Source organism: Centruroides vittatus, unplaced genomic scaffold (assembly GCF_030686945.1).
Source record: "Centruroides vittatus isolate TY-2023 unplaced genomic scaffold, ASM3068694v2 contig_620, whole genome shotgun sequence".
Taxonomy (NCBI): Eukaryota; Metazoa; Arthropoda; class Arachnida; order Scorpiones; family Buthidae; genus Centruroides; species Centruroides vittatus.
In genome coordinates this window covers 2058010-2083348 of record NW_027122381.1, presented here as the reverse complement: position 1 = coordinate 2083348, position 25339 = coordinate 2058010, and the positions used below count along the sequence as shown (strand labels likewise).

Below are 25339 nucleotides of genomic sequence, written 5' to 3'. Positions count from 1 at the left end.
CTTGTTAAATTTGTACTATAGTTATTATATGTAATGTTGGAAAATATTGCATAAAATAAAAATGTAAAATCAAATTATTATTATTATTATTAAAATAAGGAAATTATTAGAGGATATGGATTTATTTAATGAATAAAACAAGTTTATAAATAGCATAAATAAAAATTAAAAAGATGTTTCATTTGAAAATACCAGATAAACAATTTATTTCAGTAATATGAGACTGTTACCAGTACTAGTTGTATTTATAAATATTTTGGCATAATTATGTGTCTAATGTTGTTTTATATATACATTTAATGTATAATCAAACATTTATTAGTAAACAAGTGTGTGTGTGTAATGTTGGCTGTTGTATCTAATAATAATGTGTAGATTTGATTAAACACAAGTCTAAACATTCATATAAAATATTTTTACTTGACTCAATTTAACAGTTGTATGGTTTTACTTGTTTTTGTGGAGTCAGCACATTTTAAAACCAAAATATTTTTATTTAATGTTAAAATTTTATAATTAGGGAAAAAGAATTAGAAGAATCTGGCAGCTGGCATCATTCATCTAACGAGATACAAATTACGAAATGTTCTGATGTTTCTTCTGTTGGTAAGTATAATATTAGTCAAAAATATATTTTAAAAAATATACATTCAAAAATTGTGTTTAAAATGCAATCGATCTTCTAAAATTATTTTAATATAATTAGCCCACAGTATTCCTGTAGACGTTCCCGGAGGTCTTTCTCTTTCTAATCATTATAATCACTATGGAGGTAGATATATTTCAAGTAAGTAATGTAATACCGGTAATGTAGTTATAAGAATTTCATAGAACATCACTAATTGCCTTTTAAACAAACTTATTTAATTTAAATTTAATGTTATATATTATTGATACAATAAAAAATTGATTAATGTGTAGAAAAATAAGCAAAAAAGTAAATCTGTAAGATATTTTGTAAAATCGTTTCTCTGGGTGATTTATTACATCATTCATTAAACAAATATGCCTTTATTTACTAATGAAATTAAGTATTTTGTACAAAAATTTTTTAAAATTTCAAAGAAATATATCATCAGGAAAAGCAGAAAAACTGACTTCTTAGTACTCTAAAAAATGCATTTGAACTGGAAAAAATTTTTATTTAGTTCAGTATGGATATTTATCCCTTAGATGATAAAACTTGTGCAGAACAAAAATCATTAATGTTTAATATCCTTTGAGTCAAACTCACTTGCAGGCATGTAGGGTTTGGCTTAGAGTTTAAATCAGATTAATTTAAATTTTTTTTGATCATTGTAAACAAATTTTTCTTCTGTTTTAAAATTGGTTTTATAACACAAGTTTAAACATGTGAAGACTTCACAGAGATTTTATTTTTGTGTTTTTGATGATATTTAAGTTGTATTATTAATGCATTTTTAATTTATGTATTTCAACAAAATAAATAAATGCTGAATGTAATCATTTTTTTTAAATTTAACTTAGACTCACTGCAATCTACTGGAAGTGCCAGAAGTTGTCATAGTTTATCACCTATTTCACCAAATAGTGTTAGTTCTAGTTTAAATTGTTCTGGCAGTTTTAACAGCTTACAACGTCGCCTGTTGAGAAATATGGCTACGAGTATCGAATTCGGATTGCATCCGAAATCCGAAGAGGGTTCTTCGGCAGAAGAGGTAGCATTTTGTAACAAAATTTTAATTACAATATTATTTTAAAATGGTTTAAATGTTAGAGTTTGATTAGAATTAAAATTAAGGATAAAATAAGTGGTAAAAAAATTCTCTGTGGTAGAAAGTATAAAAATTTGAGAATTCTGTATGATGATAATTGGGTTTTATGGATAATCTGTAAATTAGAAAAACTAATTTTTATATGAATGTTTATAAATCTCAATAAGGTTCATAAGATGCATTTAATATTGCAATTTATTTGAATTTTTAATTTAACATATTGATTGCAACAGACAAGCAAGCTTGCTAAACATGATGATTGGATGATGTATGAAAAACAAATATTGAAACAAAAAAGCTGTCTTTATTCAGCAAAATTGTTTACTCAAGCAGTTTTAGTTTGACAGGTTATATTTAGGTTATATAAGAACTTGCATGCAGTTTGGTTTATTCGTATATGGCAACACAGCACAGTCTGTCAACGGGGATGCCTCCCAGGATTGCTATCTATGGGAAACTGGTCCCTATTTAGGTGTTACAGGCATGAAGAAAGCCCAGAAGACTCCAAGTGGCCAGCCTGTTGGCAAGGTGCAAATCCATGACCAACTACCAGTCTTTGGTGGTTTTATCCACTTTGTCACTGATGGGCCTGTTGCCTGTAGAATGCAACATATAAAATCCAAAAATTTACAAATTCTTACATTTTTGTTTTTGAAAATTTTGTGTTTAACAATTCTCAGGGATAAAGCTTTCCTTGCCTTAATTCTACATTAATTCGGTTTCCTTATTTATATATTATTAAATCCAAATATTTATCACTAGAGTTTGTTAAAAGATCATTATAGCATTTTTTAGCATTAAGTAAACAATTTATCACACTTTATATTTTGTTTGAATTTAATGTCTTTATACATTTATTTTATTGCTGACAATGGATGGTACCAGTCGAAATTGTAATAAGAAAGATGAATAAATAAAAAAATAATGTATACCCAATAAGTCAGAGGAAGGGACAGAGGAAAAACTCTCAAGTTACAGAAACTACCATTATTTTAATGAGGTCATAAATATTACAATATGAAAAGTACATTCAGATTTAAATACTTTGTTTCATTTCTTTTTAAAATACTTTTTTAGCATCTGGATGTTCACATTTACTCTCTTCTCTTTTGTTTTATTCTATTATTTATTGATGCTTTCCAAAATCCTCTAATTTTTCAGATATGTTTAGAGTGTGCTCAATGAAATGTCAAATTCTTTTGCAATTTTTGATTCTCTGGTTTTGCTTTCCTCCACAGTCACTATGACGGATACTTTTCTGCTATCGACGAAATCTTTAGTTTTCTCTCGTCGGCCATTTTGATCAACTTTGGAATGACAATGATCAAAACACTAATAATTGGTCACTGTTGGTGATGAAAGTGTTGACATGCAATTCAAACTTTACAGTGAAATTTATACAATATGAATGATTAATTCCAAATAATAGATAATCTCGTAAATTTCATTGTCCAGTAACTCGATAAGTTTAAGAACAAGATGGTTACTTTATATGCAAATCATTAAAATTTTGAATTTCATGTTGTGCAATCAGTCATGATTCTATATAACACCAATCTTCAACTTTGCAATAATAATATTCATCTTCATAAAAACAGTGTGCAAAATTAGAAATAAAGTCTCTGGATCTTAAATTTTGAGTTACCAAAATATCATCTCAAAACTAATTTACTTTGTTTATAGAAACACAGAAGGCATTAACTGTATGGGAATTAAATTGAAACAAAAATAAAAGTCAAGTTATGGAAGTTTAACTTATTGAGAGTCTACTACATTGTCAAAATTTAATAAATTAATTTTTCCTTTTATTTTTATGATTTTTATTTCTATTGAATATTCTGACTCGTCGTTTAGATTTTGTACAAAGGTATAGCCGAACGACTGCCTTAAATACTCGGGCTATAAATCTGCTAATTTTAATAATTAATATTAACTAATTTGCTACTAGAGGTAGACATTAGGTGCCATCTCTTATCTAAATTAATAATTATAATTTTTAAATAATTTAAAATCATCTGGAAGAAAAGAACTGACCCAGGCCGGGCTTGAACTCTAAACCTCTTCTTGCTGTACAGTATGCTTGCCAATTGTGCCACCCCAGACCCCGAACAAGCCTATGCTTCCAAATGATTCTAAATTATTTAACAATTATAATTAAGTAATTTAGACAAGAGATCGTGCCTAACATCTACCTCTAGTAGCAAATTAGTTAGTATTAATTATTAAAATTAGCAGATATATAACTTGAGTATAAGTTAACTGCAAAGAATATCAAGCAAATTGCAATAACATCTTTAAAAATTAAATTAGTTTTTAATTAAAGAAGAACATAAATAAGATGCATATTTAAGTAATGATTAGTATTTAATATTATTTTTTAAAGGTGTATTGTTTTAAAGACTAAAATAAATATTTGTATTTAGGATAAAGAAAACGGTCAGAAGAAAGTGAAATTAGGATTGAGCATTGTTATATCATTGGATGAAAATAATCCTGAAGAGTCAAGGTATTATGATTTTTATCTTTTAAGAAGTTTTGTTGAGCTGAGATTATAGTGTTGAATTTATTATTACAGGAAATGAGTTCATAAAATTTTATGATGAAATGGTACTGTATATTGCAATGTAGTCTTTAGTAACTTGCCAACTGCAATAATATAATGCATGGTATTGCAAAGACTTCCAGATTTCAAAAACACTCATTAATCATAGTTTTTTTATTGTCAAAAAGTTTTAAATTACTGGTTTCAAAAAATTTGTTTAAGTTACACAAAGTCCAAGTTTGTGTGGGTTTACTGTATATAAAATATTAAAAACATGAAATATTTAAATTTTCTTTTATAACATACTTTGAAAAACAAAAATATCCTATTAACATTACAGTATACTGGAATATATCTTGTGACAACAAAATAGAAAACAAATTTCATTACCTAATCCATTTCCTGATTTATGCAAGATTAGGGTTTATAATATTGCAGCATTGATGTACACTACATGTACCCATCTATTTTCATATTTCATGTAATTGCAGCTATCTTACTTATATGATGCTGAATTTGTGTAACATTTACTATTCAATATATATTAATAATTTACTATGTATTTGCCCCAAATACAATGTTGTTCATTTATGGCTCTTTCCTGTATTACTTATTATCTAGGATACTCTTGAATAATAAAAAAGTTTCAGGTTATAAGAATATCATGAATGCATATTATTTAGCAATATCTTTATATCCTAATGAGATTTAGCTATGTAAGGCAATGAATTTTTGAATGAATCAAATACTATTAATTACCCAGATTTCAAGAACTTATCAATTGTTTTAATCAAACTATTTCCTTTATAGCAATATATTCTTATTATAGTCTGGCATATATTATTGCTTACTCATTGTATGTTTGCGTGTTATGGTATAAACATATTTAAATTTTATGTTTTTGAATTTTCATTATAGAAAAAATGCGCACTCTGTTTAATATCAATGTACTGTACATGCATATATGAAGTTATTCATGTATAAAATCTTAAATGTTTTCTTCCTCATTCTCTGTAACATTAAAGTTCATTATTCGTGATATATTTGAAATTGTCTGTGTATGTTTTATTTATGGAATATCTGAATTTTATGTCCTTACAAACTCTAACAACAACTTTAGAATATTAATAAGATGTAATTATAACAGATAATACAATAAAAATTTACAATTGACATATTAGAGAGAAAAATTATTAAAAGTTGTATTAAAGTTCTATTTATTGTCATATACTTTTTTAATTCTGTAAGAATTAAAAAATATATTAGAAAGCAAATTAAGATACAATAAAATTTACTAAATAATAACTTATAATTAAATATATGCATTATTTAGTAATCTTATCATTCATCAAAAACAGTATCAATAAATAAATATAAAAGTGTTATTTTTGTATTAGAAGAATCTATTTATAAGTCATTCAGATTTATTCTCAAATGTCAGAAATTTAAGATACATACAGGGCTTCCAAACAGATAGTAACATTTAATTATTTTAAGTATTATATAATAATCTTAATTTACTAATAATTCTGTGATAAGCAAAGAATATAGTTGAACAAATTTTAACATAATAATTAACATTTGTAGAAATATCTATAAAAAAGTGTTTCTGAATAAATTTCTGACAATGATTGATAATTTAATAAAAACAATATACTCCCATATTGACCTTATTCATTATGTTATATAACAAACACTGCATTTATCTGCAAAACATTAAAATACATGGATCTGATTAAAAACACCTTTTAATTTCATCTGAATGCAAATTATTGATGATTAAGTTAATATTTTCCTTTGGGAATGTAGAGCATTTGAAAAACCTTTTAAAAATTATTTGTTTTTAAACTAAAATACTATTAAATATAAATATGAGTAATGTTAGTTTAAATTGTTTGCACAAATTTCATTTATTTAAAAATATTACTATTATAAATAAATAAATAAACTATTATTTAAGGAATTAAAGAATGTAATGAGAGAATATTTTCAATCACAGTTGAATGATCTTTAGTGACAAATATTTGTTTTTTAAGATGTTTAAATTTAGATTATTTTATTAAAATGAATTTTGGAAAATATAAAGATGATAGAAAATGCTTCTGTCATCAAATTTTTGAAAATTGGTTTATTAATTTCATCACTAACTTATTAGTTTGATTTAATTTTGAATTTAAATTTTAAATTTTTGATTGTATTTAAATAAAAGAAATTATCCCTTATTTTAAAATTCAAAATTTTTTTTATACTTGCAGTCGGTTTCACGAATTCTTTTTCTCGCACGTAACAATAATTGAAGGTCACGTACTCAGACTGAAAAACTCTATTTCGAAAGCTTATTTGAATAGAAAAATGTCTGTTAGGATAACTTGTGAGGTAAGTAATTGGATATAAATAGTATATCTGTACATTTAAAGACATTATTATTATTTTAATATCTGAAATTATATAGTGAATTAATAATAATTTTATATTAGTTTACTATTAATTAAATAAATTGAGTATATATGGTTTTAGAAAAAACTTCAATTATTATATACATTGCATTCTTTCATTATTGTGTGTTTGTAACTTTTATAATTGTTTTAGAAAGTGGAATGTACTGAAATTCTGTCATCACAATCAATTAAAGAATATATTAAATGAAAATAAAAGTTAAATTGGGATAATCTTTTTTACTTCTTATTTCCAAAAATTCTAGAATTACATTATTTAATTTTTAAAGGTATTGCAAATGTATTGGTGCTATAAAATTTCTTTTCTGTATTATCTTCAAAAATCATAAGCCTGACATTTTTGAGTTATCATAAAGTATTAAATAGTTGATTCAATTTCTTGTATTTTAAACAAAGAAATTTTTTCAGGGTATCAAAAAATTTCATCGGAGTTTGCAAGATCTCTACACCGCTCCTAGATTATCTTCTCCGTTTTGGTTAACGAGAATGCTTCCGGAGATGAACCATCGTCATTTGTGTTATAAATTTATTAGTCAGTTTGTTTTGTTGTTAGATAAATACGAAAGAAAGGAAACTAATTTGTAAGTTGTTTTTTAATATATTATATTTAATGAGTTAAAATGTCTTGTTTTACCTCATTGCAATTTTAAGATTTTCTAAAATTTAAACCTTTTTTCAATCTAGAAGCGCAAAGTATAAATAGTTTCATTTTCATTTTAAACTGAACATTGCAAAGGATAAGGAAGCCAAAATAAATCTTTTATTATAATTTGGTTAAATCAAATTGATGATCCAAAATCCAAAATATAAATGATCATCACTCGTATTTGTCTTTGATTTATACATAAAAGTATCTATTTAAACATTAAAATTTACAGAAAGATTTCAATATTCAAAGAAATTAAATTGTTTGTATTCTCAATACATTTAATAATAAATAAATTTGAATACTGTAAGTGAAAAAATCCTTTACTTAAAACATCAGTTAATTTTTTTTTTATTGAAGCAAAATAACATGAACTGAAATTCACTGTAAACATTTGAGGTTAATAATCCTTCATAAGGACCTTAGCTTTGAGAATTAGCTTTAAGTGAATTTTAGAACATATTTTGGAAGTGTAGAAATTAAATCCATTATTTAAGTTATCTAAACTTAAACTTTGTGAATATAAATAATAGAAATATGTTCTGATCTAGACTTGAGGACCTAGTTGAAGCTGTTCTGAACTTGAAAAGTTTGATCAGTAAATCTGAAAACATTTGCTTCAGTAAACAATTAAGATATTGTCAGTAGACAAAACTCGTTTACTTGGATGATTATAACTAACAATGCTTGATGTAAGGAAATCATTAGAGGCATTTATTTTAGAAAGTATTCTCATTTATCAGTGAAAACATATTAAATTATAAAATTTGTTAATTTTTTTCTTCTTCAATTCAATTATTAAAGTTTATACATTATATGCATTTTAACCAATCAGTTTTAATAAACTTGTAAAAAAATGAAACATTTTGATTATTACGGAAAAATAGTCAATAACTGTAGGAAGCAAAAATTTTGAATGATTAAAAAAAATCATTAAAAATGGTTTTTTGGACAGTAAACAGTTTCAATACACACCTGAAATGTGAACTGCAAGAATTTTGTACTTCATACAGAGTAGTTTTGGAAATCTTTTTAATATCCATTTTACTGATTCTACAAAGTTTTTTTTTAGCCACACATTTTCAAAAAACTTTTGCTGTTTTGTTCCATGCTTTGATTTTTATTTTGTTATATGAAAATAAATCAAATTAAAATATAAAATGAATTTAATTATGAACGGCAACTAAATTTGTGTTGTTTAATATAAAAAATACAATTACAGAAATGTTAATCGAGTTTTACCGAAACTGATGTATGTACATAATTATTGTGGATGATTGCTCAAAAGTTTTTTAATTTTTTAATTAAAAAAACTTTTATTATTTAAAAACTTATATAAATTTTTTATTTATATTGTTGACATTTCTTAGCATGCAATTCAATTTTTTTAGTTTTGTCAGCACTTTATTGAGTGCCGTTCTAACTCATCATTTGGCTTGGGTGCCGACCGTGACTCCCTCAGACGTTCTGGCGGAGGATATCGGAAATCATAAAAATGTTGCGCAGTGGGTAAGTTTAAATTCGTTATATAAGAAAAATGTAATTTCTGATATAAAATATTTTAAGTAATGATATTATATATATTAAATGTTTATTTTAAAATAGAAAACTATTTAAATGTAAATATATGCTATTTTCATACAGATATTAATTCAAATCAAACATAAAACCAAGCTTTTAGTTAAATGAGTATTATTTTTACATCCAGATCAGTAATTATACATAAACATAATATGGACATAATACAGCTTTAAACTGCAAGTGTAATGACCTACTTGATGATAATTTAGATCTACCTAAATCTACATCTTTGAATGCATTATTAGTATTAATTTATTTTTACTTAAACACACAGCTTTAAACCACAAGGCAATGGACCAAGTCTAAATCCTAAGTAATTAAATGTGCATATAAAGAAAATAATGTGTGCACATTTTGTTGTTGTTTTTGAATGCCATTTTAATTATAAAGTTGCTATTCAAGTATTAAACCATTTTATTATTTGTTTTTATTTGCAAAAATTTCTAATTAAGTAATGTGTGGTTAATTTAATAAGAAGTTGAATGTTTTTAATTGCTTATTTTCTTAAGCATTATATAAAAACTTTAAAAGTTTTATCTCATATAAATTATTTATTGTAATTTTTCAATTAATAGCTAGAAATGTTAGCTAAATCTCATCCTTATAATCCTCTGTGGATGCAACTTGGGTAAGTAATAATAATAATAATAATAGAAAGATGCAAACACTGACAAAGAAATTAAGATTTCGACATTTTTGCAGCGATATGTACGGATGTCTCGGTTTTCCCAACAAGCTCGCCCGCACGATCGTCACGGGAACAAACTGTGATACAATAAACAGTTTCTTATTTATATTAAGTTATTTCATTCGCTGTAGTGGAATTTGGGAACATGTATTTGAAAAATCCATTATCACTGCAGAAAATCTCACACCTCTTTCAGCAAAAGACATAGGGTAGGTTACTTGTTTTGTGATTGTTAGATCCCATTATAATAATTATTAAATTCTATATATTGCCAAAATTACTTAATATTTTTAGAATAAAATAAATTTCGGACATTTTAATTTAATGTAATTAACTATGCTCTAATGAATTCTTGAACTTACTAATGAAAAGAAAAATTTCTATTATTTATTTTGTGAATTTATAATACTTTTTATTATGTAAATTTTTAAAGAAATTAATAGGAAAGTAATAAATAATGATGATTATTAGTATTTTTTAAATGTATTTACAAAGTCAATATATATAAAGATATTTATCCAGTTCATAGAAAAAAGAAATGGTGTATGTTCAAAAACTTAATGTACAGTTTTCATTTTTATTTGAAATGAATTAGTCTTTCTTTAACATTATAAATAGCATCTGAATAAATTTATTGGAATAATTATTCCATTTTATTTTATGGATTATTTTTAAATGAATTGAAGTGGAACTTTTCTGTGTATGTATTGTCTACTTGGACTTTGTTTATTAATAGGACTTATTATATTGGTGAAATTTTCGATTAGCAATGAGAGGAAATCTTAGTCAAAAGCAAAAACAAAATATCTTTATTTTCACCTGATACTTTGACTTTTGACTAAGATTTCTTGTCATTGCTAATTGGAAACTTCATCAGTATAATAAGTCCAATTAATAAACAAAGTTCAAGTAGACAATATGTAGACAGAAATGTAAAAAGTAAAGACAAAGAGGTAAAAATAAATGAAGTGGAACTGTTTGGAAATATCTTCAAGACAATCTCAAAGCCAGATTTTTCCAAGAATGATATTGGCAGTTGTTAAGTTTATTAGATCATTTAAGATGATGATCTTTTTATTAATAATTTTAAAGACATTTAAAGAGTTTTACTTTAAAAAATTAGATTCTGGCAATTATCTTGTAAAGCATAAAAACAAAATCTGTCAACAATATGACTGTCATAGTGTTCTTTAAAAGTTTTTAAAATTTAGCATAAGGAATAAATTAAAATATAAATTAAATATAAAAGTATTTATAATGGAATATAATCCATAAGTAACTTTTTGTTATTAATTTTTAGATTGTAAATTATTGTAAAAATGACAACTGTTCATTTTTTTTATTAAATTTGTTTTTGGTTTTTAAATTACTACTTCTTCATGTATGTTGCATTGTTATAAAAATGGGAGGAAAAGATATAAAATGTAATAATAATGTATTTGGCTTATTAAAAACTGTGAATTATAAATTTTTGAGGATTAATTGTATTTATTGTAATTCTAAAATTTAATAAATGTCAAAATTCTTTTTCTAGTTTGGAGAGTGCCAATTTGGAAGCATCTTCAAATATTACAGATGAAAAGAAGAAACAGATGTTTAATTCTTATCTTCCAAAGAGAAAATATTCTTTACAACATACTTTTAATAAATGGACACAAAATACTCAAAAGAATTTTAATTTATCATTGGAAAATGAATACGATCAGTACAGATCTAAAGAAACCAACTGGAAACACTTTCGACCCAAATATGATTTTGAAACGGAACGCAACACACAACCTCGTAATTTTAATAGTGTCGACACGTTCGATAATTTTTTCCAAAATAATACCGAAGATACCGTTTTTTCGTTAGATGAGAATTTATGTGATAATTCTTTTGTTGATAATTCTACTAATCATAAAACTGCAATTCTTCCAAAATCTACTGATTTACATAAACCAGACTCCTTTTTGGATAGTCTTGGTTACAGTAGTATGGATGACCAACAGGATGAAAAACACCTATCTAAACAATCGTGGAATTACAATTTGCAATCTAAAAATAGTGATTTGTTAATAGTGGATGTCAATAGTTATAATTATGAAGAAGAAAATGAATTTATACCAACGGTTACTTTGGAAAAGGCTGATTTTAATGAAAATAGGAACTGTTCAAAACTACACGAAAGTAAATTATATTTGTGTCAGACAAATTTAGATTCAGACTGTTACACTAATTATAATGGCACTGTTGATATGATGGAGAAAATGCAACATTCGGAGGCAAGTATTGATTTGGAAAAATGGGACGAATCCGGTTCGAACGATGCGTCTAAAACGTCGGACGACGGACCCGAAGAAGGTTATCACAGCATGGAGGAAACAAAAGTTACGGTGTCGAAACATCGTAGGAGACATTTGTCTGAAAATAAAAATGTGTTGAGAAAAATGACTGAATTGCAACTGCCAAAGTAAGTATTAAAAAATGTGTTTAATTTTTTAATATTAAAGAATAAGTCATGTCTAAGTATCACTTTGATGCATGTAACTTTACAGTTCCTTAGTTTATAATCACTTTATGACAAGGTTATGCCAATGATTATTAATTTTATGTACTTTTATTAAGAATGTATTAAGTATTAAAACTGTGACTCAAATCTAGTTACTTGTGAAAAGAAAATATATTTAAATTTATGTTCATAACCTGTTAATTGCTTTGAAGTTATAATAGGGTAAAATGAAAAATCTGGACTACTTTTTAAAGCATATTTTATTTAAAAATTGAAATAACCATTAAATATTATATATCATTTTAAAAGAAATTTTATTTACATTAGTATAGCATTAATGAACACAATCATATGGCCCACATTTGTTTGTTTTGACAGACTTGCAAATCCTTTGGATGGCCTTTGTGTCAATTTCGTAAATATAATAAATATTGCGAAGCTAGACGAGTTAATTTGCCACTAGAGATAGGCGTTAGATGCCATCTCATAACTAAATTATTAATTTAGTTAAGAGATGTCAGTTAACAAATTACTTTGCTAATTTAAATAATTAATACAAATTGTAACCTGATCATTTAGGTGATCATTGGATGTCTCAATTTTTTAAAGTGAACGTCTACTTTTGTGGCTTGGTTGTGTGGTATTTTTTTTTTTGCATACTATTTGTGCAAACTATTTTTGCATACTACCTTTGTATACTATTTGTGCCAAATATCAAAAGAAACCCTTAATTGGTTGGCATTGTGGCAAATTTGACTGACTGTTGTTTGAGTATGGAAGGAATGTTTTTGGCATTGAGGAACTCCACAGTTGAATTTGCATAGTGAGATGAAACTTTGTTGGGCCAAAAGACAAAATAGTCATCTCAATGATGCTTGTTAAGTAAAGGGATTAGAATTCTCTTTAGACATTCATTTTGGTACATGTCTGCATCAATTGCAAGAGATCCCTTCTTAAATAATTGCTTCAAAACACTGGCTAATGAAATGACGATGTACAACATGACTTTTGCTTCAAATTTTTTCATAAATTTGTACTTCACTTTGGAAGGTGCATGATTTTCACTGCTTGCATAGTAAATTTCAATTCTTGGTATTTGCATGCCATAGAGAGAAGTACTTTTCTTCAGTCAAAACAAACATTTTGTTCCAAAATTTCTTACAAGCCATCTGCATTGCTTTTGAATTTCAGAAACTTTTTCAGCAGTGTACTCTGGGGGGCACTTTTTTTTCTTTATGCCCCTCTAAGTATCTTACCTATGTCTGTTTCATGGAAATTAAACCTTTTAGCTGCCTTCACCTGGCTAACTGCATCTTTGTTGCCTAACATTTCCTGTAATAATTTCAGCAGTGTAACCTACAAAAGCTGAGTAAAACTTCTGTATAGAGCTGATCATAATAAATTATGGTTTTGTACATCCATGTCCTTGTTTTCCACATGCATCAGAGAAAACACTCCACTACAATAACTCTGATGACCTTAACCCACTATTAGTCTGAGTTAGCGAGGGTTTTCTGCATTATTATATAGGATTATCATTAGTATTTTATGGGAGTATGTAATTACTGAATATACCATGTTTTCATAATTGTGGTATAAACTAATAAACTCCTAAAAACACCGGGTTGTAAACAAATCTTCAACACAAACCTAATAACCGGTGCAAGTCTAATTAATTTTCTACGGCGAACGTTTTCGGACTCCACTCTGGGTCCATTCTCAAACCTAAATTCTCTTCCAATCGGTGTTTGACAAATCGAATACTCCCAATCGCGTGCCATTCGAAAATTCAAAATTGTTCCATTAGCTTCTGTAGAACCTTTACCCGAAAAAATGCTTTCCAAGTTCACTTTATAAAATCTTAAAAAACTTAAACAGCTCAAACCCTTCAATAAAAAGACCAGCAGCATCTTTCCTTTCCTTTACTCCGTCTACGCTTTTTGCAGTAGGGCCTGCCATGCTAGCGATAACTTCACCTCGTCCTTTGCATTTATCGGCTGGGATGATTGGAAGGCCTTATAAATTTCCATTTGCTCTAACCATCGAATTTGATCAGCATGCTTAGTGGTAGCCAGTAGTTTCGCGGCCTTGAAGCCCGGGATGATTTCCGGATCCGATGCATAAACCGTCAATGAGGTGGTAGTTCTCCCACGTACAATGTCCTTCTGGTGCTCTTTCCATCTTACTTCCACCGCTCTTTTGGTGGATCCAATGTACACCAATTCTCTATTGCATCTATTATTCGTTAGTGGGATAGCGTATACCCCAGGAAGTTTGTCCCTATTTGGTCTATCCTTATCATTCTGTAGTAGTTGAAGCATACACGGGCATTGCCTGTACGCTATGTCAAACCCTTGTCTTTTCGCAATTTTACTGGTATCCTTGTAAATGGGGTGCAAGAAGGTTATGCATTGCCGTCTCTAGCTTACGAGTAGGAGCCGCTGCTTTATCTACCACTGGTCTGAGTTGATGCCCTTGCTTGTGTACCTTTGCAAAGGCAAATAGTTTAGGTGTATTCAGGACGTCCACTATAATATCCTTCGTACCTAGCCTTACCGCTAGTTTAGACACAGAGAACTGTTTCACTCTTCTTGCACCCCATTTACAAGGATACCAGTATTCAGTAACAAGTGCAGCAGAATTAGTAGAAGAAATCAGGAATACAGACCGTCCAGAACACATCTCAGTATTGGATTTCCGTGCGCTTTACCCTTCCATCGAATTGCCACCATGTTTATGTGCAATTAGGGACTTTTTGCTCCAACAAGTGAACGATGGTAAATTACACGATCAAGTGTTAGAGTTAGCGCATTTAATTTGTTACGGATCGTTGTTTCAATTTAGAGGAAACATGTATGCACAAGGTAAGGGAGTGTCCATGGGTTATGCTGTATCAGGGGACATTTGTGAATTGGTCATAAGAAAATTAGAAGAGAGGATAATTCCAAAGTTCAACCAGAACATCATTATGTATAGAAGATATGTAGATGACGTTTTAATACTATGGAAAAAAGACCTGGACGTCGTTTCATTCCTACAACAGATGAATGACAACAGTTATGGCCTTACTATAGAGATGGAACAACATAGCAATAAGGCAGTGCACTTTCTGGACATAGGCATTCAAATAGCAAAAAACGGGATACACACAACGGTATATAGGAAGGCTGCAGGCAGCTCAAATTACATACCAGCGGATTCTTGTGACCCGTATGGGTATAAGATGGCGGCATTCAGGTCCCTGGTTAAAAGGGCAGGCACCCACAGCGCCACACAGGAAGCGTTACGGCATGAAATGGAATACTTGCAGGAAGTGGCGAAAGAGCACGGGTACAGCAGATTGATACAGCAACTAGAAAGGAATTATGTAAATGGCAGCAGTCCTGATCCACCGGATAATGGGAATAATGAGAAAGCAGCGAAAAATATCGTACCCCTTTCGTACAACCCAATCTTAGCACCTTTACATAGAAAAATTGCGAAAAGACAAGGGTTTGACATAGCGTACAGGCGATGCCCGTGTATGCTTCAACTACTACAGAATGATAAGGATAGACCAAATAGGGACAAACTTCCTGGGGTATACGCTATCCCACTAACGAATAATAGATGCAATAGAGAATTGGTGTACATTGGATCCACCAAAAGAGCGGTGGAAGTAAGATGGAAAGAGCACCAGAAGGACATTGTACGTGGGAGAACTACCACCTCATTGACGGTTTATGCATCGGATCCGGAAATCATCCCGGGCTTCAAGGCCGCGAAACTACTGGCTACCACTAAGCATGCTGATCAAATTCGATGGTTAGAGCAAATGGAAATTTATAAGGCCTTCCAATCATCCCAGCCGATAAATGCAAAGAACGAGGTGAAGTTATCGCTAGCATGGCAGGCCCTACTGCAAAAAGCGTAGACGGTGTAAAGGAAAGGAAAGATGCTGCTGGTCTTTTTATTGAAGGGTTTGAGCTGTTTAAGTTTTTTAAGATTTTATAAAGTGAACTTGGAAAGCATTTTTTCGGGTAAAGGTTCTACAGAAGCTAATGGAACAATTTTGAATTTTCGAATGGCACGCGATTGGGAGTATTCGATTTGTCAAACACCGATTGGAAGAGAATTTAGGTTTGAGAATGGACCCAGAGTGGAGTCCGAAAACGTTCGCCGTAGAAAATTAATTAGACTTGCATTGGTTATTAGGTTTGTGTTGAAGATTTGTGGTATAAACGTTTGTCATATATGATTTGGCAAAAGGCATTGTTGCTGTAGTGGAGAAACTTCAGTTTGATACAATTAAGATTAATTTTCTTCAGGGATGATCAATATTTTAGATTATTGTTTAGTGTCCACCAAAGTGAAGTTTCCTCAATACTGCAACTGAAACTGAACTTTAGTAGTTACTGTACTTTGCTTGGTTATGTCAAAAAGTTTAGCAAAAAGAGTTCTGTAACTTTCCTAGTTTTTAGTTTAAAAAAAAAATAGTAACTTTGTTATTTATTTTGATTAATAATATAATTGTGTGTTGTGCCAGCTGTTATATAAATTTGGTATAAAAAAGTTTTTATAATTTTAATTGCTATGAAATGGCAAAAAGCTTAATTTTGAGGGTAGGGATAAGTTTTATAAAAATGTGTAAATGTTAATAACAAATAAAATCCTCAGTAAGTCCTTCTCCTCTTGAGATATAACACAAGACCCCCCCTCTATCTACCCACTTTCTTGACCTTTCACTGCTAAAATTTAATCAATGTTTCTCCTTATACACAAGTTTCCGTGCCAAATTTTGTTTGTTCACCACATTGAGATATTAAATGAAATAATGCCAACATGCATATATATACAGTGGGTGATTGGTTAACGAACATAATCCATTCCAAGACGATATTCGCTATCTGAATTGTTCATTAATCAATTATCGATTTACCATAGATTTTTGTGGGAATTTGATTAATTTGTTCTGGAGACCCCAAAAAATAAAAAAATAAAAATTATATACTTCTTTACTATGTTTATTTACATGTAATAACAAACTAAAAGCAATCTGTTTACTTTTTCACGGATGGCACATCTTTGTTTCTCAGATGCAGTCAGATTGCTTAGTTACTCCTTTATCTGCTTGAGTCTTTTTGATTATATCATTCTTAGCTAAGATTGTATCTACTATAGACCTGTTGAAGTCATCTGCCTACAGTATCAGACATCTGCCCACTCTCTACCTTGGCTATTATCTCTTGCTTAGTTTCTATAGTGAACGTAGTTCTTGACATGCTGCTGTTTTTATGCCTCATAATAATATCAGTTTTTGAAATAAAAAGTTCAGAAAAACACTTACAAAAATTCAAAGAATAGAAATTAACTAATGCAAGAAAGATTATGTATGTAACTGTGAAAGTCTTATTCCATAAATCATGTATAGATGCCATTAAAATATAGTTTTACAAATCTTAAATGCAGTGTTGCTTCTTGTGTTTGTTCTGTCGGGTGTTTGTTATCCAAACATAAAAATCTTTCGTGAAAGTCCGATTTGCTTGCAGTCTGGACTGTTCTTTAACTGATCACCCACTGTACATCTATTCCATGGATATATGTATGTATATATATTGATGGAATTATTCCTGCCATTTTTTGACTTTTTGCTTCAGGAAATCTCAAAACATGGAGATTTGCAAAAAAAAACTTAGGTGATCAAATTTGACACTATTCCTATAATTGCCCTTGTTGGGCTGCAGTTTGAAAAAATTGTAGAACTATAAGTTCCTACTGTCATCCACCCGTCTGTCCGTCTGTCTTTCCTTAATCTCGAGAATGGAGTTAGAAAGACGAGACCGGATATGGAAACCTTAGCGGTGGGAGGCCTCGATTAACTATACACAAACTTCTGATGCAAACCGGCGTGACTTCCGGTTCAATTCAATGTGACCAATTCAATTCGTGACCCCGATATCAATTCAAAACTTTTTCTTCAAAAGCAGTTAATAGATGACTGCTACAACTCTATTGTTAAACCAAAAGTATGATGTACTCCACTACTAATTTGAGGTGGAGAGCATATATTTTAAATAAAATAAATTAAAAATATGATTGAAAAATTGCAGCCTGGCATTGTGACAATGTCACAATAAATAATTGCTTGTTATATATACATATCAGATGGAAAAGTAAAATGTAAAAATATATTAAACCTAAAGCCCTATATATATATATACATACATACATACATACATGGTCAAATGATAGCCTTAAATACTTGTGCTATAAATCTGCTGTTTTTATAATTAATACTAAGTAATTTGCTGCTGGAGGTAGAGGTGCCATCTCTATAATTTATTTAAATTATTATTATTGATCGTTTGATATGTATCTGAAACGTAAAAATTCAAGATAACAGAGAATATCTTTTTTCGGGTACTATATTGTATCGAAATATTGTAAAAGCAATTCAGATATGCAAACATTTTGTGAACAATCGTGCGGACGATTACAACTTTTTAACTGCAAATACCAAAGACGAATATCAGGATTTACCTGTGTGTATTTACGTATATCAATGTCAAGCTGTGTTGCCATCTATGGATTCAAATTAGGTTTCTGTATAAATGTACATTTCTATATATACATATATTGATCTTTTTTTCATTTCACATAATTTATCTAGAAATGTTGAAAAGATAAATTGATATGCTATTTTACTCTGATGTAAATTACTAATAATCAGTACTGTGTGTCAGATGTTAATTATCTTGAAAATTTCATCTTTAATTCAATAATTATTTCTATTTCTGAGACATTAAACATTGCATAAGCATTTGATGGAGAAGAGGATAAAAGGAAATTTTATAATTGTTTGCATGTGTAGAGGAGAATAGACTCAATGCTTATGTAAGAAACTTTTTAACATACTCAAGTTTTAAAAAGGTGTAAAAAACTATTAAGCAAATTTTAATTTCATATGAATATTTATAAATTCTTTTGAAGGGCTCAAGTTTATGTTAATAAAATAAATTGAAATGGTTTTTTGAAACAGTTTAGAACTGTTTGTCATCCAGTGATTGTGAAAGTGAATGATTTGACTGAAGTGATGTTTGCTGTTGTAGAATAGTGTGGTGTTTTGTTGTTTTTTTTTTACTTTGATGAATGCCAGTGTGTGCTGTGATATCTGATCCATCTAGTTCTGTAACCTTGCATTCTCTCTCTTCTTATAAGTATGTGGGAACGATTCCAGGGATTAAAAATAATTGGACGCTTTCCCACTTTCACATCATTATCTTTTAAGTGCTCTCGGTGGAGTGTTAACGGTGTGTCGTGTGTATTTATGAACTGTTGGGAAATATTAGATATGTTCTTGAATACCTCATAGATATTTATAAGAATCTATATGTCTAAACTTTGAAAGTGTGTAATGTAATTTAGATATAGAGAAGAATAAGTTATTGTTTATATAAACAATAACTTATGTAGTAATATATGAAATTTTTTGTTATAACACATTTAGAAATATATTTCTAAATGCATTTGATTTATTATATTCCCATTTTATTTATAATTTTTAAATTTAATTGCAAATATAAAATTATTGAAAATTTCAAGATAACAACTGTAAAAAATTAGAATAATTATAATTATTATGTTTATAATAAATTTTTTAGCCTTTCATTATATATGAGTGACTTGTAATGGTCTATTGATAGGAAGACAGTTGTGAAGAAAATAATTTTCTACCAGAATGTCTGTACTGCACTTTCTCAGAATCTTCTGGTCTACCCAGCCAGCTGTCCAAGTGGGTACCTAGCATCTTGCTAGGGATAGAAAGGTTCCAATCTGACACTGTGTGTGGGGAATGTCTTATTGCTTTCTTCTTCCATTTGTATTGAGTATGATTTTTCTTTATTTAAGCTGTGCTTATTTGTTTTATTTATTTGAACAACTGTTTCAATTTCTAACAAACAAATGATTAGATTTTTTCAAAGACTGTGGTATATACTTTTAGTCATATTAACTGCTATATTGTGACTATTGCTATATACCAAGGTGGCCAAGCCTTGTCACTGTAAAAGTCATATATTGCATATAAGAATTATGTGAGAGCTTTACCCTTTATTATATTTTATATATATAAAATAAAATACATTATTGCTGTTATGTTATATTATCTAATTTATTGTATTTATTTTATAAACATTTTAAATTTTAATATTTTGTTTTAAAATGCATTAGAACTGCTGATCATTTTGCTTTCTGCAATAGATTTCAGGTAAAAGAAGTACAAACCGGACCTAGTTTGTATCGTGGTTACGGTTGGTCTTTGTTAGCGAGCACTTCCAATCATTACATGACCGATTTTTGTCTCCAAGGCATAAAAGGTGATGTGAAAGAAGAGGAAATTAGAGATGACTTACTAACTGCAATTGAGGTTAGTTGAGAATTATTTTATGCATAATTAAAATCATCTACATACTAATTTATTAGATAAATTTTCTGCATTATATATATTATGTTGTTTATTTTATATCATATAATTGTATAAAATAGACTGATTATAGTACATATGCATTCTATTTAAAAGTTATCTTTACACTCTCTTTCATTCTCCACACAAAATTTATTTTTTGCCTTTTTCATTCACATTAATGATTTGAAGTCAGATTTACTCAAAAATCTTTTAATTTCCAGCACAAACTAGATTTTAATATAGACAGATGTTTTCACAATCGCCTGTTAAGACATTCCTTCCGCTTAGTCTCACATCACGTCTGTGGTTAATGGCTACGTCGTATGTGGTTGTTACTATGTAATAATGTGTATTATTTGCTATCTTTATTTTATTATTATCTTTATTCTATATCCACATAATATTGCACTTGTGGTTTGTTATACATGAAGGTGAATAATACCCTTTGATCCCTTCATTGATATAATACTGTTATATCATTCCATCAGGGCTCATTATTAAAATCTAAAATTTACCTAGAAATTTCAGTAGTAGTATCTTCATGAGTGATATCTCTCAGTGTTCTATTAGCCTGCTCCCAAGCATTCTCTTAGTAGCAAGGTTGCAGCTGATGTTTTCACATGAAAATGTGAATGTCGGATGTTTAGCACCGCCTTCCTGTAAGCCTAGAAGTTTGAAAATGGTGTTTGGAACATTGAGGATGATTCCACTGATGTTCCAAATGCCATTGTCAAACTTCTTGTCTTACGGGAAATTTGCGCCGAACGTCCAACGTTTGTTTTTGTATTGAAAACTTTGGCTGCAAGCTTACTAGTAACTCCTTTACTGACATACTCAAGATTTAATCTTGGGAGCTAAATTGAATGGATAAAAAACTTATTATGTGAATTCAATAAAATTTCTACCTTATGTGACCACTAATTCATAAGTAATATAGAAATAAAGGCATGGCATGATATAAATAAAAAGTGAATTTTAATTAGGAAAATTTTGAAAAATTTAATTTTTTTTTTTCCTTTTTTACTTTGAGGATACTAAGACCCTTTGACCCCCTCTGGTTGTACCACTGGCTCCTATATACATATTATTTGCAGGGTAGGAAACTTGGGTTAGATACTCTATTTAACTCTAAGTTTGGCTATCTGATATTATAGTTAAAATATGTAGATGATGTGCTGGTTACCTGGAATGGGTCACAAAAATTTTATGGGTTTTGCACAACTACTAATAGCCAATTTATCCAACCATTAACTTTTTTATAGAGTAAGAAGACCAGCAGAGAGTGATTCCCTTATTAGGTCTGTGTTTACCTAAGAGGACCAGTGGCATTACCATAAGTGTACAACACAAGTTTGATTTAACCACCATAAATTATCCTGGTGACTTCTTTCTAGCATCCAAGATAGTTATATCTTACACCAATTAAGGAGGAACTAAAATGTATTTGCTTAGTGTATAAATCCAGAAAATAGATTATACAGTTACCAAATTTAACTATTTTAATTGTAAAGCTTTAAGAGAGTTATTCCTGGTTACAGCTTGGGCTAGCAAATGCAAAAATATCTATATACAGGTTTTAGTCTTTTGTTTGTTTTATTATATCTTAGTATTTTTAAGAAACAATGGTGTGATGAGTATCACACCATTAATATTTACTATGTAGACTCCTATGAAATGATAAGAATAGTTTTGCTATATTTGAGATCAGGCGCACACAGAACTCTCTCAAAATATAACAGAGCACCAGCAATTATACATAGATAAAAAGCTACCATGAGAATGCTTGGGAGTAGTGAATAGAGCACCAAGTCAATATCACTTTTAAGATACACTACTGAGATTGCAAAACTAACCTTAGATCTAAGTTATGAACACCAATGGGTTGATATAATGAATTATATTAAACCAATATAAGGACAAAAAGGTATTATTCATTTGGGAAACTCTTCATATGAATGATATTGTCAATAGGTTCACATTAGAGTTACCTGGGTTTTGTTTTATAAACAGGTAAATTAAATAAATTAACTATAACTTTTTCATTTTTGTTTTTTATTTTATTTTATCTTACATAAATATATACACATTTCTGGCATCAAATGTAAAATTTATACGCATTATATAAAATCACAAGATTCAAAATCGTCGAAAAGCAAACGTATTTAATTTGTGTTCGAAAACGGAACTTTTAGTATATCCTCGACAAAGACGACATATTGTCAAAAGTTACTTGTTTTTTGTTAATTATTAAATAATATTATGCCGAAAAGACTGCGTGTTTTCTCGGAACAATAAAGGCACGTAAAAAAAAAATAGTAATTAATTAATACATGGACACGTGTGCAATCTTCTGCATATAAACTGTGTGTTTGTCCTGCAGAATTTAATGCATTGCATATTTCTAAAATTGAAAATGATATCTCACCAATTGTCTTTACAGATAACCATTATAAAAGAGAACATGTTTGAATTGTGAATTTCTTTGCAAAAGTTTAAAGAAATGATTGAAATATATCTAATGTGACTTTACAAAATTAAATTTTTTCTTTTTTTCAGTTTCCTGTTCTTGGTGAGCCAATAACTGAAGCAGTAGGAATTATTGCAGATACTGATAAATGGTTTGTTGCAATTATAATAAATTAATTTATTTAATTACAAACTCATATAAATGTTTGATTGTTTTCTACAAGATATATTTTTTTATGGTGCTTAATTTGATGACAAGCTATATTTTTTTTCTTACTAGGAAGGTGAAACTTATTTCAACTAACAGATCAAATGGAGATTGTGAAGGTTCCCCGGCCATTCAAGTAGGAATGTCTTCTCTTGTAGCAGATGTCTGCGAATCCATTCTTCAGATGCATAAATTTAACATGCCACCTGAATTGGTAATTGTAATTTTTTTTTCTTTATATATATATAAATTTTTCTTTTACTTCCAAAAATTATTTTAAAAATTTATTTTTAAGTGTGAAACTATATTTTGACTTGCCTCTTGGCAGCATTAATCTGAGAAAGGTTACTTGAGCAGAGAACCTCATTCTTGTAACTTCTTAGGATTAATACTTCAGAAGGGATTTGAAGCATTAAATAAGAATAAATGAATCTTGTTCTATTTCTTTCAAATCTTAATTCTAATTTGTATCCATTCCTTTTTGTTAATGCTTTAACAGATATTTATGTTTAGTTTTTGAAAGGACTCTATTATTTGTTTTAGTGTATGATGCATTTGGAGGACAGACTTCAAGAACTCTACTTCAGGAGCCGATTTTTGGCCGAATATTTAAGCGGAGAACCGTCGCGAACGGGTCTGAACAGAGCGACCGCTCTTCTGGGTCTCAATCTGAGCGACGTCAATCTGCTGGTGGCAGTGGGAACGACGCACACTCCTCAACTCGCTGCCTTTAATAGATGACGAAAGCATTTTTTAATATTATTTAATTCTAGATGACTACATACATTTATTTTGTTTGTACAAAACTAGAAAAATGCGAGGGCTCCCCCGGAGAATCTTCTTATCTCTTGCCATTCCTATTTTATAATTATGCCAATGTGCCTTTGGTGTAAGATTTATAATTTAAATATTTTATATATGTATATATATATATATATATATATTTGTAAGTATACATATACATATATATATATGTATGTATGTATGTATATTTTATAGTTTTGTAAGAAATTTAAACAGTAGATTAATTTGCTTCCAAAAATATTTGGTCTGGACTATGAAATGAAATTATTCCGGTGCCAACTTTTTTGAATTTTTGAACATTCTCACATCAGTTTTATTTGATAAATTGTGAAAAAACCAAAGCGACCTCATTAATTGTTCCTAAATTAGCTCAAATTTCCTTTGAGAGAAATTCGAAGCATTTAATTTGTAAATAAAAATCGAATCTCCGTTCGGAAACTAATTGTACGAGAGCAGATTACGCCCGAACCGAGCCTGCCTTTAGAAAATATATATACAGTATATATATATATATATGAAATTTTTTTATATCTAAAATATAATAAGACAAATGATTTTTTAATTTATTTATATTGCCTTATTTATAGTTCTGTTAAGAGCTTTGGTCTAAAGACCAATGTTTATTTTCTAAAGATAAACAGTGTACTTAAACTGATTTGTAAGAAAAAAAAGACCAATTTGAAAATAAATTTGCATACCAAGCACATTTCTCCGAAGTTTTTTTTTTTTTTTTTTGACTCGAATCAAAACGAATTACATCGTCGGGTTATGTAGATTACAAATCGTGCGGCACAATACGATACGTCTGGATCGATATACGTTATCAATTACATACCAGACTAAAATACATTAATTTGACTATTATAAAATGATAAAGTTATTTTAATAGAAATTAACAGTTATATAGTATAGAATATTAATAAACAGTTAAACTTGGAAAATCAAAATTTGATTAATAGTAAGCAGTTTTGATTCTCTTTAACTGACACAAACCAGAATTACAAACATGTTTTTCAAACATAGTTTGTTTTAATGATCACTGAGTAAAAGGTTTTTAAAAATATTTCAGTTAATACAAAAATTAATCAAATGTGCAAGGACAATAATTATATATAAAATAATCACAGTTTGGAAGTAACAATAAGTCATCACATCCTCTCCTTTCACAACCAACAGGAACAAACAGTCTAAGGGTCGAGTCAACCTTGTTTTTTGAGGTTTCTGGTCCACCTCATTAGTAGTAAGTTAGGAGTAAAAGTTGCCTTTTTTGTAAATTAA

At 28.9% G+C, this 25339-nt stretch overlaps 1 protein-coding gene across 2 annotated transcripts in view; it reads left to right on the top strand.

Moving 5' to 3' along the window:
• The window catches only part of LOC136979431 (folliculin-interacting protein 1-like), a 39001-nt gene extending 14234 nt beyond the window's left edge, over positions 1-24767 (top strand). Inside the window, exons 5-18 of one of the 2 annotated variants that reach the window (XM_067275412.1) lie at positions 521-606; positions 707-787; positions 1489-1679; positions 4160-4242; positions 6534-6654; positions 7143-7315; positions 8772-8889; positions 9537-9589; positions 9664-9858; positions 11184-12101; positions 20379-20544; positions 23140-23201; positions 23330-23471; positions 23801-24767. In XM_067275412.1, coding sequence (XP_067131513.1) covers positions 521-606; positions 707-787; positions 1489-1679; positions 4160-4242; positions 6534-6654; positions 7143-7315; positions 8772-8889; positions 9537-9589; positions 9664-9858; positions 11184-12101; positions 20379-20544; positions 23140-23201; positions 23330-23471; positions 23801-23998 — 2587 coding nt within the window. In that variant the 3' untranslated portion in view covers positions 23999-24767. The other variant, XM_067275413.1, reaches the window with a different exon arrangement.
• Positions 24768-25339: the final 572 nt, after the last annotated feature.